Source organism: Colletotrichum karsti, assembly GCF_011947395.1.
Source record: "Colletotrichum karsti strain CkLH20 chromosome Unknown Scaffold37, whole genome shotgun sequence".
Taxonomy (NCBI): domain Eukaryota; kingdom Fungi; phylum Ascomycota; class Sordariomycetes; order Glomerellales; family Glomerellaceae; genus Colletotrichum; species Colletotrichum karsti.
In genome coordinates this window covers 251,609-265,491 of record NW_024065937.1, presented here as the reverse complement: position 1 = coordinate 265,491, position 13,883 = coordinate 251,609, and the positions used below count along the sequence as shown (strand labels likewise).

Here is a 13,883-nt window from a genome sequence, read left to right as displayed (position 1 = left end):
CCTGATCACGGAAAGGCCCAACCCCAGCACCGCCCATCATCTCTGTTAACGCTTTGGTGTTCATGCCTGTATAATCGACGAACTTGAGTGCAAGTTCACATACGGGCGTCGGAAAAATTGCCGAGGGCCACGGTAAACGGACCTGGTCCCGGTTACCGTAGATGAACATGGTCACAACGCATACCATTGAAGCTTGGCACAAGACACGACTCATCGTTGTTCTCTTAGAACCATCTAATATGAGAAGAGACTGTCGTTCAAACCAAGAGATGCGAAACTTGGTTGAGTTCAATCCCGAACAGCTCAAGGGCGTACCTCATCGTTTCTTGAAGGTATAAAAGGGGACGAAGAATCGTATACTTGATAATGTGACGAGCGAGCGATGGCATGGGAGGGTCTCGATTTTCGATGCTTCGGCTATCTCTCTCAAAGTTAAAGGGAACCGCAATAGACACAGACTCGGTGAGGCCTGAATCTGAAGAGGCATGGAGGCATGGTGCGCCGATAACCACCTCATCATCTACCATCGTCTTCCTCCTGCGCGTATTCGAAAGGCAAAACTCCGCCGTAAACCAATAAAATACCGCGATCTGTACACTCAAACTCAGAATAGTCCCTCTGTGTCTCTCAATGTGACTTCTAAGGTCTGCTCAGCAAACCAAGTCGAGATGCTGGAGATCCCGTTGACGAGGCCCATGCAGTCAAGAGTGCCGACCCATCAGCGAGGCTGCCAGGACAACCTGTGATATTTTAAACCCAGTCACGAGGTCGGCGTTTCAAGGCGAATAATGAAACGAGAGTTGCCTATAAATTAGAGTGGAAATCAACGAGAGGGTGCTCCATCGAACAGAATGGTCTCTGACATTGTCAGGATCGTGGAGGGGCATGGTACTTGCAGCTGTCCATATTTCACTGTCATCAAGCCATTCATTGAAGCTGCATCCCGATCACCAGCGCGGAGGTCTATTCATTAGGTGATTGGAGACGAATAATTCACTAGAAACGAAGAAGCCCAGAGACGTCGGTTTTGATGGTAACTTGTTAGACCCCACGATGACGAGAGGCTGGCTGTCCGGTTCCAAGTCAGCAAGTTTGGCCGACTAGAGCCCAGAGGAAAAACAAGGAATGAAACCTCATATCTTTGTGTGCCCACGGAGAATCTTGAAGAGATTGGGGGATCTATTTATAAGACCTCAATCGTCCACGGCACGGCTCATGAGGAACGGGAGACCGAGTTGCCCAGGCCAGATCATCAACCACACATCATCATGAGGAGCGTAGAATAACAAATTTCGGCATCATGATTCAGATTCATCAAGAGTATTGACCCTATTCTGTTCCCCAGATCCCAGGGCGTCTCAATGGGGTCCTCAATCGGACCTCCTCCCCGAGCCGTCACACCAGGCTCCACCCAAGGCCGAATGCCAGATAGTAGGTACGCGATCCGACTCTTCATCCACCCCCCGAATACCATCTCGTCGCCCGAATCGAGGCGCGTACACGTTTGAACCGTCGTCGTAGATTCCGAAGTGAAGAAGAGGGTCAGATTGGAAAAGAACAAACGATGAAGAATGCGACGATGCCTCCTCCTCCGCGAGTAGTATGTGGGGCCGACCGCCCGCAATGCAAGAAAATAAAAAAACCCAATACACACTTTTTTTTCTCCTCATTTCCAACGTCAAAACAGTAAAGAAAAATTTTTGGATGCCCTCGCTTTCCCATGCTTGAATCTGAGAGAACACGCACGCCACCCTCCGCCCGGGTACTTCGACCACGGAGAAAAGAAAGAAGGAAAAATTAGATCGTTCGTGTGTGTGTGTGTGTGTGTGTGGCGTGATTGATGCAGGTCCCGTGTTCGTATGCCCGGCCCCCGACCCACGCCATCCGGATGCGAGAGTCGTCAAGCGAAAAAGAGGTATATAAAATGCTGATGGCAGAGGAGGACGAGAAAAAATTCGATGCTTTGGAAAGCAAGATGCTGGTAATGTTGTTCATAGTAGTGCGTCGCGGCTGCTGCCTCTTGGCGGTTCACTTTGGGGAAGAAGATGCTTGTCCCGTCTCTCTGCGGGATGATCTCGTGTGTGTGTGTGTTCGTAGGATTCGTTTACTGGCCGTGGTTCGGCGGCATGGGGAGGATGCCGGTGTGGTGTTGGAATTGCATCGTCTTTTGCTGCGCGACCTGAGCCTGCTGGACCTGTTGAGCCTCGGCGGCGGCGGCGGCAGCCTTTTTGGCGGCAAGGGTGGCCTTTCTCTTATTGACGGCGCCTTGCATGCTTCCGTTGAGCCAGCGCTCTGCGGTGTGTTAGCCATGTTCGTGGATCAAATGAAATGTGTATTGACTTACTCTTCATGGAGGCTGACATCTTCTCGGACTTGGTCATGGTAGAGTAGTCCTTCTCTTCGCCGCCAGCCTGGCTCGGGGGAGCGGATGACTTGGCGGATGCGGGAGCAGACACGGGCATGGGCTTGGGAGTCGAAAGGTTGTATTCGCTCTCGTCGGTCGATGTCTGGCGAGGCGTCGCGGCGCCCTTGACACTCCACTGGTCCTTGCCGATGAGCTTGAAAGTGACGAACAGCGACGAGACTTCCGGGGTAGGTGCGGATTGGAAGTCGTTGATATCCGCCAGGATGCGCTCCGACACGCTCTTCTGGGGGGTCGGGTCGGCCGTGCTCTGCTTGCGGTTGAGTCTGATGCGAGGGCGCTTCTGAGGCTGCATGGCCTCCACGGCCTCCTCGTCGACGTCGGCCTCCTCACGCCAGTTGCGCTGTCGCTTGTTCTGGCGAAGACCGTAGGTAGACCCGTCGTCCGAGATGGTGGCGTTTGAAGACGAGGAAGTCGGGCGAGATTCGTCGGTTGTCTCCGGAGGGGGCACATGGCCGTTGGACTGTCTCTTCGCGGCGCGGCCCCGCTTTGGTGTTCTCTCCTCCGGCTCGGGCGCCGGTTCGTCGACAGGCTTTGCCTTAGGTTGCCTGCCGCGCTTGCGCTTGGGAGGCTCTTGCGGCTCCGGCTCGGGGGGAGGAGGTGCGATGGCGTCTTGTTCAGGTGCGGGAGTATTAGGTTCGGACTCGATAACGACTCTCTTCCCTCTTGGGCCTCTCTTGCGTCCGGGCTTGGCTGGAGAAATGGTTTGCGGCTCCGGCTCGGCCTCCGGCTCGTCTTGCGTGAAAGAGGTGGAGAATCTGTCAGCGGCAGCCGCCCTTCCCCGCCTCTTAGGGCCAGGCTTGTTCCCTCCAGGAGTCGCGGAGCGGTCTTCCTGTACCACGCCCTCAAACGGCTTTGGAGGGTTGCGGGCTCTCTTGCCGGAGACGATGACACCGTCGCCTTCTGCAGCTTTTGCACTGGCCTGCGGCTGGCTTCGAAGTTGACGACCCTCCCCACCGCCATCCTTTTGGGTGTCGGGGTCCTGGTTGCCAATCTTGTTAGGATGAGGGTCGTACTCGAAGCCATAGACGCTAGCCATGACTCTATCTTGCCAGCGTTGCTCCAGAACGCCAGCATCCTTCTCCTTAATTGTGGCACGGTAGCCCTGGACGTCAAAGTCCTTCTCGATGTACGATTCCACCTTGTTGAAAGCATTGAGGTCTGAGGTCTTCTTTTCAAAGGCGGCATCTTGAATTTGGCGACGTTGGGCATTCTCCTGGTCGTCGACGATCTTAGTGCACTCCTTGTATTCCTCCTGCCAGGTGAGGAGGGCGTCGTTGGCTTCGGCCAGTAGATCCCACAATTCTTCGTAGGAAAGCTTCTTGGTGTCTTTCAGGAATTCCATATACTCGGAAGGGTCCCTAACTTTCTTGTACGGGTACTGCTTTCTAAGGCGCTGCCTTGGTCCTGCGAGAGATGGAGTGTTGGTACCGGTAATCGCAGTCGATGGCAGAGCGGGCGACCCTTGGCGAGGAGTGAGCGCCGGTGTGGGAACCTCAGAATTGTATCGCGATTCTTGAGATAATTGCTGGGCCTGGCTATCGGGGTGGTGCTCCTCTTCCTGGCCGGTGACACGATTGGCGTCCTCGGCGTTGACGTCCTCAACCTCCCCATCGGCGTCGGCGTTGCCGTCTTCATCGCCCTCGCCATCAGCCTGCGGGCCGTCGACATTTGCGTCGGCAACTTCTGCGTTCTCCTCGGCGTTTTCAGTCTCGCCGTTGGCATCCAATCCGTCGGGATTCGAGGTCGGTGCAGGGGCTTCGACTGTGACGGGGAATGTAGAATGCGTCACAAACTCGCCAGAGATGTATGGCGTCAAATAAGACCACGGGTATTGTGGCTTCTTCTCCTCTGGCTCCTTGATCTCGGGTTCCTTGGGTGCCTCCTCGGGAGAATGAGCGGCGTCCGGCTGTTCAACGGGAGTGTCTTTTTGCATCTCAGTGACTGTTTTCTCGGGCGCATCGACGTCCATCTGATCCTGAACCGGAAGAGCCTCCTCTGGTTGAGAGGTGAAAGACTCATGAGCCTTAACCTGGTCGGCCTCGGCTGCAGGTTCCGGGCTTGGAGGCTGCTCTCTAGGCGAGGGTTTATTTTCTGTGGCGTCAACATGGCCATTGACAGCTTCGCCGTTAATGACGGGTTCGGTAATAGAGTCTGAAATCTGCTCCGGAGACTGTGCGATAATAGCAACCTCATTGAGAGTTATGATAGGAGCGGCGGCAGTGGTGTCGGAATTGTCAGCAACGACGGCCGGTGCGGAGTTTTCCTGTGAGCCGAGAACCACTTGTTGTCCGGTGGCCGCCTCTGCCGTTTCCGGCTCGACCGCCTGGTGAAGAGCGGTGGCCGTTGGGCGAACGGGGGAGCTGGCTTCTCGCTTTGGCTGAAATGAAAAATCCTCCACGAGGTCTTCGCGGTGTGTTGGGATTGGCCGGGGTTCTTGGGCTGGAGCAGTGTCGTTGAAAATGGAGACGTGGTTGACTCGGATGGGCTGAGGGTGAGCAATTACCGGGCCGGAGTCCATGTGCTCGGCAGCGGCGGCGGCGGCGGCAGAGACGTGCTGAGCGTGAAAAGACTGCTCCTCGTGTTGTTGTTCGATGGCATTTTGTTCGACGGGTGAGATAAGGCGATTGATGCCTTTTGTCTTCCGTTGAGTGGGCGAAGAGTGATGATCATGTTTTTCAGGCAAAGATAGACGGCCGGAAATGTCGTGCTCGTCCTCTTCATGCTCCGAGGCATCATCAGAGCTCACCAGGTCAGAAGAGTCGCCAACGACCTCGATGGTGTCTTTGACGATATCCTCGTCTGATGGCTGAGAGTAGAAGGACTGCTGTTGTTCGACGATATTCTTCCGAGCCGGGGTCCGGCGACGAGCAGCGGGGAGACTGGCGACGGAAAAATCTCTGGAAGTAGCACGTCGCTTCTGAGAGAGAGGGGTGAAGTAATCATCATCGGCCACTTCGCTGTCTGCTCTTCTTTTGCGAGTTGCGGTGCGGGGTGCCGGGATCGCAATCTCGGGCAGCTCATCCTCAAAGTCTGCGGCCGAGTAGTCGATCTTGGTACGCTTCCGCAATGTGTGAGGGCCTTTGCGATAGGTCTCGTCATCCTCATCCGCGGCGCCTTCGAAGCCACCGGAGCGAGACTTCTTTCTAATAGCCTTGCCGGGGCCAGCAGCAGCGGCGCTGGGAGATGAGCGGACGTTGGTGAAAGGATTGTTCATGGGGGCTGGCTTGGAAGCGCGGCGATTGGGAGGCGCCGTCTGAGGAGTGCGTGAAGCCGGTGCTGGGGGAGAGCGCGTCATGATGGTGGAAGTCGAGTCGGCGCCGACACTTGTGTCTGACTGAAAGCTGGAAGAAGGAAGTGTTTTTCTGCGTCCTCCACGTCCTCCACGAGAGCGCTGCTCCATATCCAAGTGAAGGGATTCAAGTGAACGGAGAAAGTGTTGGTGATGAGGTGCCGGGGGGTCCAGGCCCAGGTAGACTTGAAATAAGACGGAGAAAGCTGGCTGACGAAGAATTGGTATGTAGACGGCGTGATCAAGGGGCGCCGCAAGGAGAAGCCGGAAGGTAGGAAGAAACCATCCAGACAGTCGAGCAAGTATCTTTCAAGGTCGAGACGATGTCGACAGTAAGTGTGAAGGACTCCTGCCGTTGGTGTAAGGGACGGCGGCGAGAGTGAAAAATATGGGCAAAACCAGGATTGACGGTGCAAGTGGTGATGTGGTTTGACTTGTGGCCCGGCTGTGTTGTTGGCAGGAGGCAAGACAAGGTACCTCGCGGCAGGTACCTCGAATTTGCAACTGACTGGCTGAGCTCTGGTGTCCGCTGTAACGCGATGAGGTAGCTTAGTGTGCTTGAATTCTCAGGTGAGAGAAAGGTGGTGTTCAGGACCTGTTTTGGCTGAGCCAGTAGGTAAGGTAATTCGGAGAAAAAAAGGGACAAGGAAGAGAGAAAAATAAGTCGGGCTTGGAATGCGCTCCGTGTAGGAAGCTGGGGTAAAAACGAGCGCCTTTCAAAGAGACTTATCGAGACGAAGAAGACCTCGATTAGATTTTTGAGAGGCCGACAAGATTGGCGATGGGGAATATCAAGGCCGCAAAAAGGAGGACGAATTGCCCTTTTCTTGTTGCTGGCGATGTTTTTTGCTGCCACTCAGTCCTTACGCAGCTGCAGTGTGAGCAAGGTACGGGAAGGTATGGCATGGCATGGCAGCCTTCTGAGGTGAGGCGGCCGTGTGTGCTCACGCTGTTTGGCCTGGCCTGCTGCTCTGCTCTGCTTGCTGCACTGAGCAAATCCGAATCTGCCAATAGCCCGGACCCTGGCTGCAGCTGGCACCATTGCCTGCCACTTCCGTCCCGCTGTCTTATTGGACGTTGTGAATCCGAGCAAGCCACGGCTGGACCATTCAAAAAACGGTAATAGAAGTGAGGTGGGTACAGGGGCAGAGGTACGTATCTTTCTCCTCCTGACCTGCCCGCGTGCGCCCTAGAGCAGCTTTATTCCTCAGGTGAGTGCGATGACTTAGAAGGCAGGTATTAAATAAAAATCATTATTTTTATAAGGACAGTACTGTATCTTCTGACGATGTATCTTGAGGTGGGTTCATGCCGTTTCCCATGAAGAGATGAGAAGTCAGCTGGAGGTGATTCGGTTCCTGTGTGCTCGGCCTGAGATTTCCAGCTCACTGTAAGTTCCTCATCTCAGTACCTCCCATCCGCTGTAAATCCCATCTGGCAGAGAAAACCAGGCAAGATGTCCGCTGAAGACAACGCCCGCTAGACGAGCCAATGGAAATCCCAAGAAATGCAGTCTCCCGAATCCGGAATAGCGTGATCCGACTCCACCCAATGCATGTCCACGGTCCACGGTCCCTGATGATGCACGTCTCCAGCTGCCAGATGGACGTGCCTCAGTCCACTGTTCAGCGGTGCTTCAGTGCTGTGCTTCATGAACAACGACGTTCATCGTGATACCACTGCGTTGAGACGGAAATAATCACTGTGTACCCAATAGCCCATACATTACGGCCAGATCGTCGGAGTTTCTTTCACAACCAGTATTGTTTCTCTATGCATATGTTTCAATCCGTTTCCTTTCCTGACGGCCCCTGACTCAGCTTCCCGAGCATCCATCCCTTGAGAGAGCTACTCCAGGCTCGAGCCGCCTTTACCTAAGGCGGTACCTGCCTGCCTACCTATTACCTTAGCCCGAGCAGCTTGTGACGTCTGCCCCGCAACATTGCATCTCCCATCCACAACATCAACAACCACCACCATGGCCTCCAAGAAGACCAAAGCTCCCGCCGCTGGCGACGACATCGACGACCTCTTCGAGGGCATTGGCGGCAATGCTGCTGCTGCTGCCGCCCCCAAGAAGTCCCTCGAGAAGAAGGCCGCCAAGCCTACTACCGCTGCTTCCAAGGCAATGGCCGACCAGGACATTCTCGCAGAGCTCGAAAAGGACCTCGAGCAGCCTTCCCGCCCGCACACGCCCCGTATCAAGGAGACCGCCGCCAAGGCCCCTCCTCGACGCTCAGCGACACCCACCACCGACGACAAGGCTGCTGCCCCTCGCAAGTCCACCGACAGCGCCAGATCCCTCCGCGCGAGCTTCACCCCGAGCGCCACCAGCTCCGACCTTCAAGAGACCGAGAGGAAGCCCGCCGAGCAACCTTCTGCTGCCTCCACTTCAGCTGCTGCCGCCGCCGCTCCCGCTGCCGGGGGTGGCTGGTGGGGAAGCGTCTTCTCTACCGCATCTGCTGCTATGAAGCAGGCCGAGGCCGCTGTCAAGGAGATCCAGAAGAACGAGGAGGCCAAGAAGTGGGCGGAGCAGGTTCGAGGAAACGTTGGTGGTTTGAGAGCACTCGGTAAGCTACACGAAGCCAGCTGATGACGCGACAAGACGTGGCCAATGTTGCGTGAATCGTGTTAACTAACAACATATCTGCAGGGGACAACCTCCGCCAGCAAGCACTCCCGACCTTCACAAACATCCTCCACACCCTCGCTCCGCCGATCAGCTCCCACGAACGCCTGCTCATTCACATCACCCACGACATGGTCGGATACCCCTCCCTCGACCCCTTGATCTACGGCACCTTCTCGCGCGTCATGTCCCAGGTCGAGGGCGGCGAGTTGATGGTCATCCAGCGTGGCCAGGAGAACACGAGCAGGAGGTACTCCAACGACGGAGGGGCGGGCTGGAAAGATGGCCCCTGGTGGAGGCAGGCCGACTCTCCGCGAGACCTTGGTATGATTAAGGGACTCACCGAGGGCACCAAGCTCTGCCGCGCTGGCGCCGAGGGCTACGCCAGCGAGTACTTTGCCGCCCATGGTGGTCTGGAGCAGGCCAAGATCCGCGCCACGGAGGGACTGAGCGAGGAGAACCCGGTGCGCAGCTCCGACCTGTTCCTGGCCATCCAGGCTGTAGGCACCACTTCCGACTCTGCTCTGTTCGCCCGCACTTCGGCCGTTGAGAAGGAGAAGGAGGCTTCGGCGGTGGCTGAACAGGACGAGACGGACGAGATGGTTTGCTTCGCCGTCTTCTGCCTGGACCCCGTCCACGACATCGAGTTCTCGGCCATCAGCCAGTCGATCCCGGCCAAGTGGATCCAGTGGTTGGATGCTTCCAACCCGCTCACTCCCGCCAGTGGTGAGGACGGTCAGGATATCTCATCGAACCAGTCGATTCCCGACGAGATTCGCGAGATCGTCGAGGGCGGTGGCGTCGACCCCCGCGAGTGGGTTGCGGAGTGGATCGAGGAGCTGCTAGGCCTCGCCGTTGGTGTCGTCGCTCAGAGATACGTTGCACGGAGAATGGGTGTCGGTGAGGGTGGCCTCGGTAAGGGCAAGAGACGCATGGACGAGCTCGTCGAGGACGGCGCCGGCGAGGCTGCCCGGGCCGGACTCATCTGAGACACGAGACGGATGGCGAAGATGTATGATTTGATTTGCTTGGGAGTTTGGGTATACCTGATTTTCCTATCCACTTGCCCACCGGCATTCTGTTTGCTGGTCACAAACTAGAAGCGTAGGTTCACGGTATTGGCGACCTGCTACTTATGTCACTGAGGTAATGCTCATGAGCAGTGAAATTCGGCATATCACGGCTGTTTATTGATGCAGACTTATTTCATGGGAATATGATCTATCCATTGTCAGAATCATTGTGATAACTCCCCGTGAGATGATATATCTGGACCGTCGCCCTGCTTCCATGATCCCTTCCGGCGATCAAGGTGCTAATCATGTGCTCCTTGTTTCAAGGATATCCCAGCTTCCAGACTAACACGGCTTGAATCCCAGATGGTGCCAGCTGTGGCGCCAACTGGCAGCTCTCCATCGGCCACCTGCCGAAAAGTGTTCCACAGTGGAATCTTGTCTTACATAATCATGCACCTCCACCCAAATTCCATTCTGAAAATTTCCATCAAGCTCCCGGGTCGCTCTTTCCCACTCACCACCAACAAACCACGTTGGCATCTCCAACACGAAGCTCAAGTGCGCTTCACGACGAGGATCGACCGGCATTATGTATTGCCCAGAGTCGTCCTTACTGCTACATACTACAACATGACACACACGACACACACAGCAGCTTCATACCAGTCACTCGCGCCTCCGGGCACATCTCGCGAGTCCTCGCCTAGCGGGGGTCTTTTTTCCTCGTCGCGTTTTGCAACGAGGATCTGAAGAGGACGGGGATATTTGCGACGAGAAAACCTCGCAGGTTCTGGTCTCGGCCGGGTTTTGCGAAATTTTCTCGTTGGAGGTTCTTTTGGCAACGAAAGAATCGCTGCGAGAGAAATCGGACCATCATAGTCCATGCCCATCTTATTTTCCTACATGGGCGAGGCTCCAGGCGTACCTACATATTTCCATCGTGATGCTCCTCATGTGACGTGTGTTTGATGTCCTCGAATTAGCAATTAGAACTGGTAGTCCAGAAGGAGAGTGAGTGGTCGTCTTCAGATCGATTCCTACCGGCAAAGCATTGCCGTTCCAAATGAAAGGAATTGGAAGGTTCGCGCCATCCCGAGACCCAGTTCCCCCAGTCCAGCGAAGCCACTGATTCGCCGGCGTGTCGCTGGCTGGACTTTGCCGTCTTTTTGTCACCACCGACGGCCTTGACGTCACTTGGCAGTCAGCTAAGCATCCCACCTCACCTCACCTCACCTAACCCTTCCAAATGAAGGCGGTTAGTCTCGAAGCACTTCCTTAGCCTTACGTAGCTATTAGTGTCCCTCTCTGCCAAGGAAATTGACAACCTACCTACCTCCCTCCTGTCAAACCGTCCCACGTTTGCATGTGCCTGGCTATGTTGTCTCGATGTGCAGTCCTCAAATACGCCCCGTCCCAGTTGATCTCAAGGCGGTTTTTGTACCCAAGACTTGATTCCACAAGCATCATCAAAGGCTGCACGAGTACTCACCATCGCTCATATTCAAGCAAGATGTCTCCCAAAGACGGCAAGGCGTCCAAATTCTCCCACCTCCCCCTCAGCACCTCCGGCCCCATCCCCTGCGCCGTCACCGGCGCCGCCCTCCTCAACACGCCCTACCTGAACAAGGGCACCGCATTCCCTCACAATGAGCGCCGCGAGTTCAACCTCACCGGCCTGCTTCCGCAGAGCATCCACACGCTCGATCAGCAGTTGAAGAGGGCCTACCAGCAGTACTCCACCCGCCAGGACGACCTGGCCAAGAACACCTTCCTGACGTCGCTGAAGGAGCAAAATGAGATTCTGTATTTCCGGGTATGAACGATCGTGATGAATGTGCTATGTGCGATTTGGGACGGTGGGCTGATTGTGTCACAGTTGCTGCAAGATCACCTCCCCGAGATGTTCAGCATCGTCTACACGCCCACGGAAGGTGACGCCATCCAGAACTTTTCGAGACTCTTCCGGCGGCCGGACGGCTGCTTTCTGAACATCAACGACGTGGATCGGGTGTATCACGACCTGGCGCAGTGGGGACAGCCGGAGGATATTGATTACATCGTCGTCACCGGTACGCCCTCTACAGACGTACACTTTCCGTCGAGATCAACTGACACGAAGAGACAGACGGCGAGGAGATCCTCGGAATCGGAGACCAAGGCGTCGGCGGCGTCCTCATCTCCGTCGCCAAACTCGTCCTCACGACGCTCTGCGCGGGCATCCACCCCAACCGCACCCTCCCCGTCGTGCTCGACTGCGGGACCGACAACGAGGAGCTGCTGAACGACGACCTCTACCTGGGTCTCCGACAGAAGCGCGTCAGGGGCCACAAGTACGACCGCTTCGTCGACGAGTTCGTCAAGGCCGCGAGGAGACTTTATCCCAGGGCGTACATCCACTTTGAGGATTTCGGGCTCACGAATGGTTTGGCTCTCTTTGGTTCTGGGCGGGCTTGAGCTGACGTTGTGTTGCAGCGAGGAGGATTCTGGACCAGTATCGTCCCCACATCCCATGTTTCAACGACGATGTCCAGGGCACCGGGTGCGTCACGCTGGCGGCTATCATGGCTGCTCTGCACGTCACCAAGCAGAAGCTGTCTGACCTGAGATTGGTCGTTTTCGGGGCCGGTTCTGCGGGTGTTGGGATCGCGGACCAAGTGAGGGATGCGATTGCGGCGGAAGGGGGGATCAGCAAAGAGGATGCTGCGAAGCAGATCTGGTACGGCACGAATCTCACTACTCTGGGGATAACTTCTGACATGGAGATACAGGTTGATCGACAAGCCCGGACTATTGACCACCAAGTCTGAAGTCTCTACCGCGCAGAAAGGTTTCGCGCGAGATGAGTCGGAATGGAAAGATAAGGACAACGACCTACTATCCGTCATCAAGAGCGTCAAGCCCAACGTCCTCATCGGGACATCCACCAAACCCAAAGCCTTTACCGAGGAGATCGTCAAGGCCATGGCGGAGGGCGTCGAGAGGCCCATCATCCTGCCCCTCAGCAACCCCACGCGCCTGCACGAAGCAGTACCCGAGGACATCTACAAGTGGACCGACGGCAAGGCTCTTGTCGCGACAGGATCCCCCTTCAAGCCCGTCAAAGGACCCTGGGGATCCGACGGCAAAGAGATCGAGATCGAGGTGGCCGAGTGCAACAACTCCGTCGTCTTCCCGGGCATCGGGCTCGGGTCCGTCCTTTCGAGGGCGAGACTAGTCACGGACAAGATGCTCGTCGCGGCGGTCGAAGGCGTCGCGAGCCTGAGTCCCGCGCTGAAGGACCAGACGGCGCCGTTGCTGCCCGGGGTGGACGTCGTGAGGGATGTCAGTGTGCGGGTCGCGAGGAACGTGATCAAGGCTGCTGTGGAAGAGGGCGTGGCGACGGAGGAGGGGATTCCTAAGGACGACGAGGAGCTGGATGAGTGGATTCGCGAGCAGATGTGGACGGCTGAGTACAGGCCGTTGAAGCTTGTTGAGTTTGAGGGGGCGAGTCGGGAGGCGAAGGGGGAGATGGGGGTTGCGGGTAGTGTTAGCAAGGTCGGGAGTTGGTAGAGGGGTTTTTACATAGCGTTTGGATGTTCCATGGTCAGGTCATGTAGAGAATTGTCTGTATTTTCAGGGAGAACTTGGCGCCTGTGGCTGTTCATATGCCATGGCTGACAACCACACTAAAACCATATAACCTGGGAGTGAGGAGAGTTGAACATTGTGAGGCGACTACTGAATATCAACTGATCTGAATTTAAGCAAGGGAAACACACGACGAGAAGTCTTCACGCATCATTAAGAGATCTGGTCATAAGCTTTGATGCAAAAGGTCTCATAATTCGACAGCAAACATATTCGTGTCAGTTTGGAACCACTAACAACAATGAACTATGAGAACCACCATTCACGAGCCTCTACCTTAAGCAGGAGCTTTCCTTCAGCCATGGAACCGATAAAAGTCTAAAAAATGATTCCGTCCCCTTCACTTTATTGCAAGAGGGGAGACGGCAGATTTACGAAAGACCCTTTGGTGCTCGAGGCCTCAACGTCATCAGCCCACCCTTGGCAGTTTCTGCCAACACAAACCTCGAAACCTCACAGCAGCTATGCATCGTTACAAAATATCCATCCGATTTGGAAGACAACATGCGGCGTAAGTGGTCCAACTCGAACTCCGTCACGATGCTATCCCAAGCTAACAATCTCAAAGCTTTATATATTCTCATAAAACTCCGCCTGTCGTTGCGCATATTCCGAAGATTCGGGTTGATGAATGGCCTGGCTCTTCTCGCAAACCACGAACATGAGATTCATCCGCTCGTCGCACTCGCTCTTGTACTTGCTGCCCGCCAGATTCGTAACTCGCAACCGGGCTACGTGCACTGAGGATCGGGGCAAGACGGCTTTGGGGCCATGTCGAACTGCTCACCGGCCCATGGGCGGCTTTATTCCACCGACACTTTGTAAACCGGATGCGTCATTTCTTCTTGGGCTCGCCTTGCTCTCTTAGCCCATCATGTCACGCAGTACCGACATGAA

General features: G+C 55.6%; 3 protein-coding genes across 3 annotated transcripts; 2 read left to right on the top strand and 1 right to left on the bottom strand.

The window, feature by feature from the left end:
• Positions 1–2,104: 2,104 nt before the first annotated feature.
• Positions 2,105–5,720, bottom strand: CkaCkLH20_10008 (uncharacterized protein; the record flags this gene model as incomplete). Its single annotated transcript, XM_038892723.1, has 2 exons — positions 2,105–2,292; positions 2,345–5,720. 2 exons carry the CDS (start codon positions 5,718–5,720, stop codon positions 2,105–2,107), a joined length of 3,564 nt encoding a protein of 1,187 aa, XP_038741972.1.
• Positions 5,721–7,692: 1,972 nt separating this feature from the next.
• Positions 7,693–9,332, top strand: CkaCkLH20_10007 (uncharacterized protein; the record flags this gene model as incomplete). The annotated part of the gene is made up of 2 exons (XM_038892722.1): positions 7,693–8,284; positions 8,368–9,332. 2 exons carry the CDS (start codon positions 7,693–7,695, stop codon positions 9,330–9,332), a joined length of 1,557 nt encoding a protein of 518 aa, XP_038741971.1.
• A 1,537-nt stretch (positions 9,333–10,869) lies between these two features.
• Positions 10,870–12,908, top strand: CkaCkLH20_10006 (nad-dependent malic enzyme; the record flags this gene model as incomplete). Its single annotated transcript, XM_038892721.1, has 5 exons — positions 10,870–11,172; positions 11,236–11,428; positions 11,485–11,781; positions 11,832–12,075; positions 12,128–12,908. 5 exons carry the CDS (start codon positions 10,870–10,872, stop codon positions 12,906–12,908), a joined length of 1,818 nt encoding a protein of 605 aa, XP_038741970.1.
• Between the last annotated feature and the right edge of the window lie 975 nt (positions 12,909–13,883).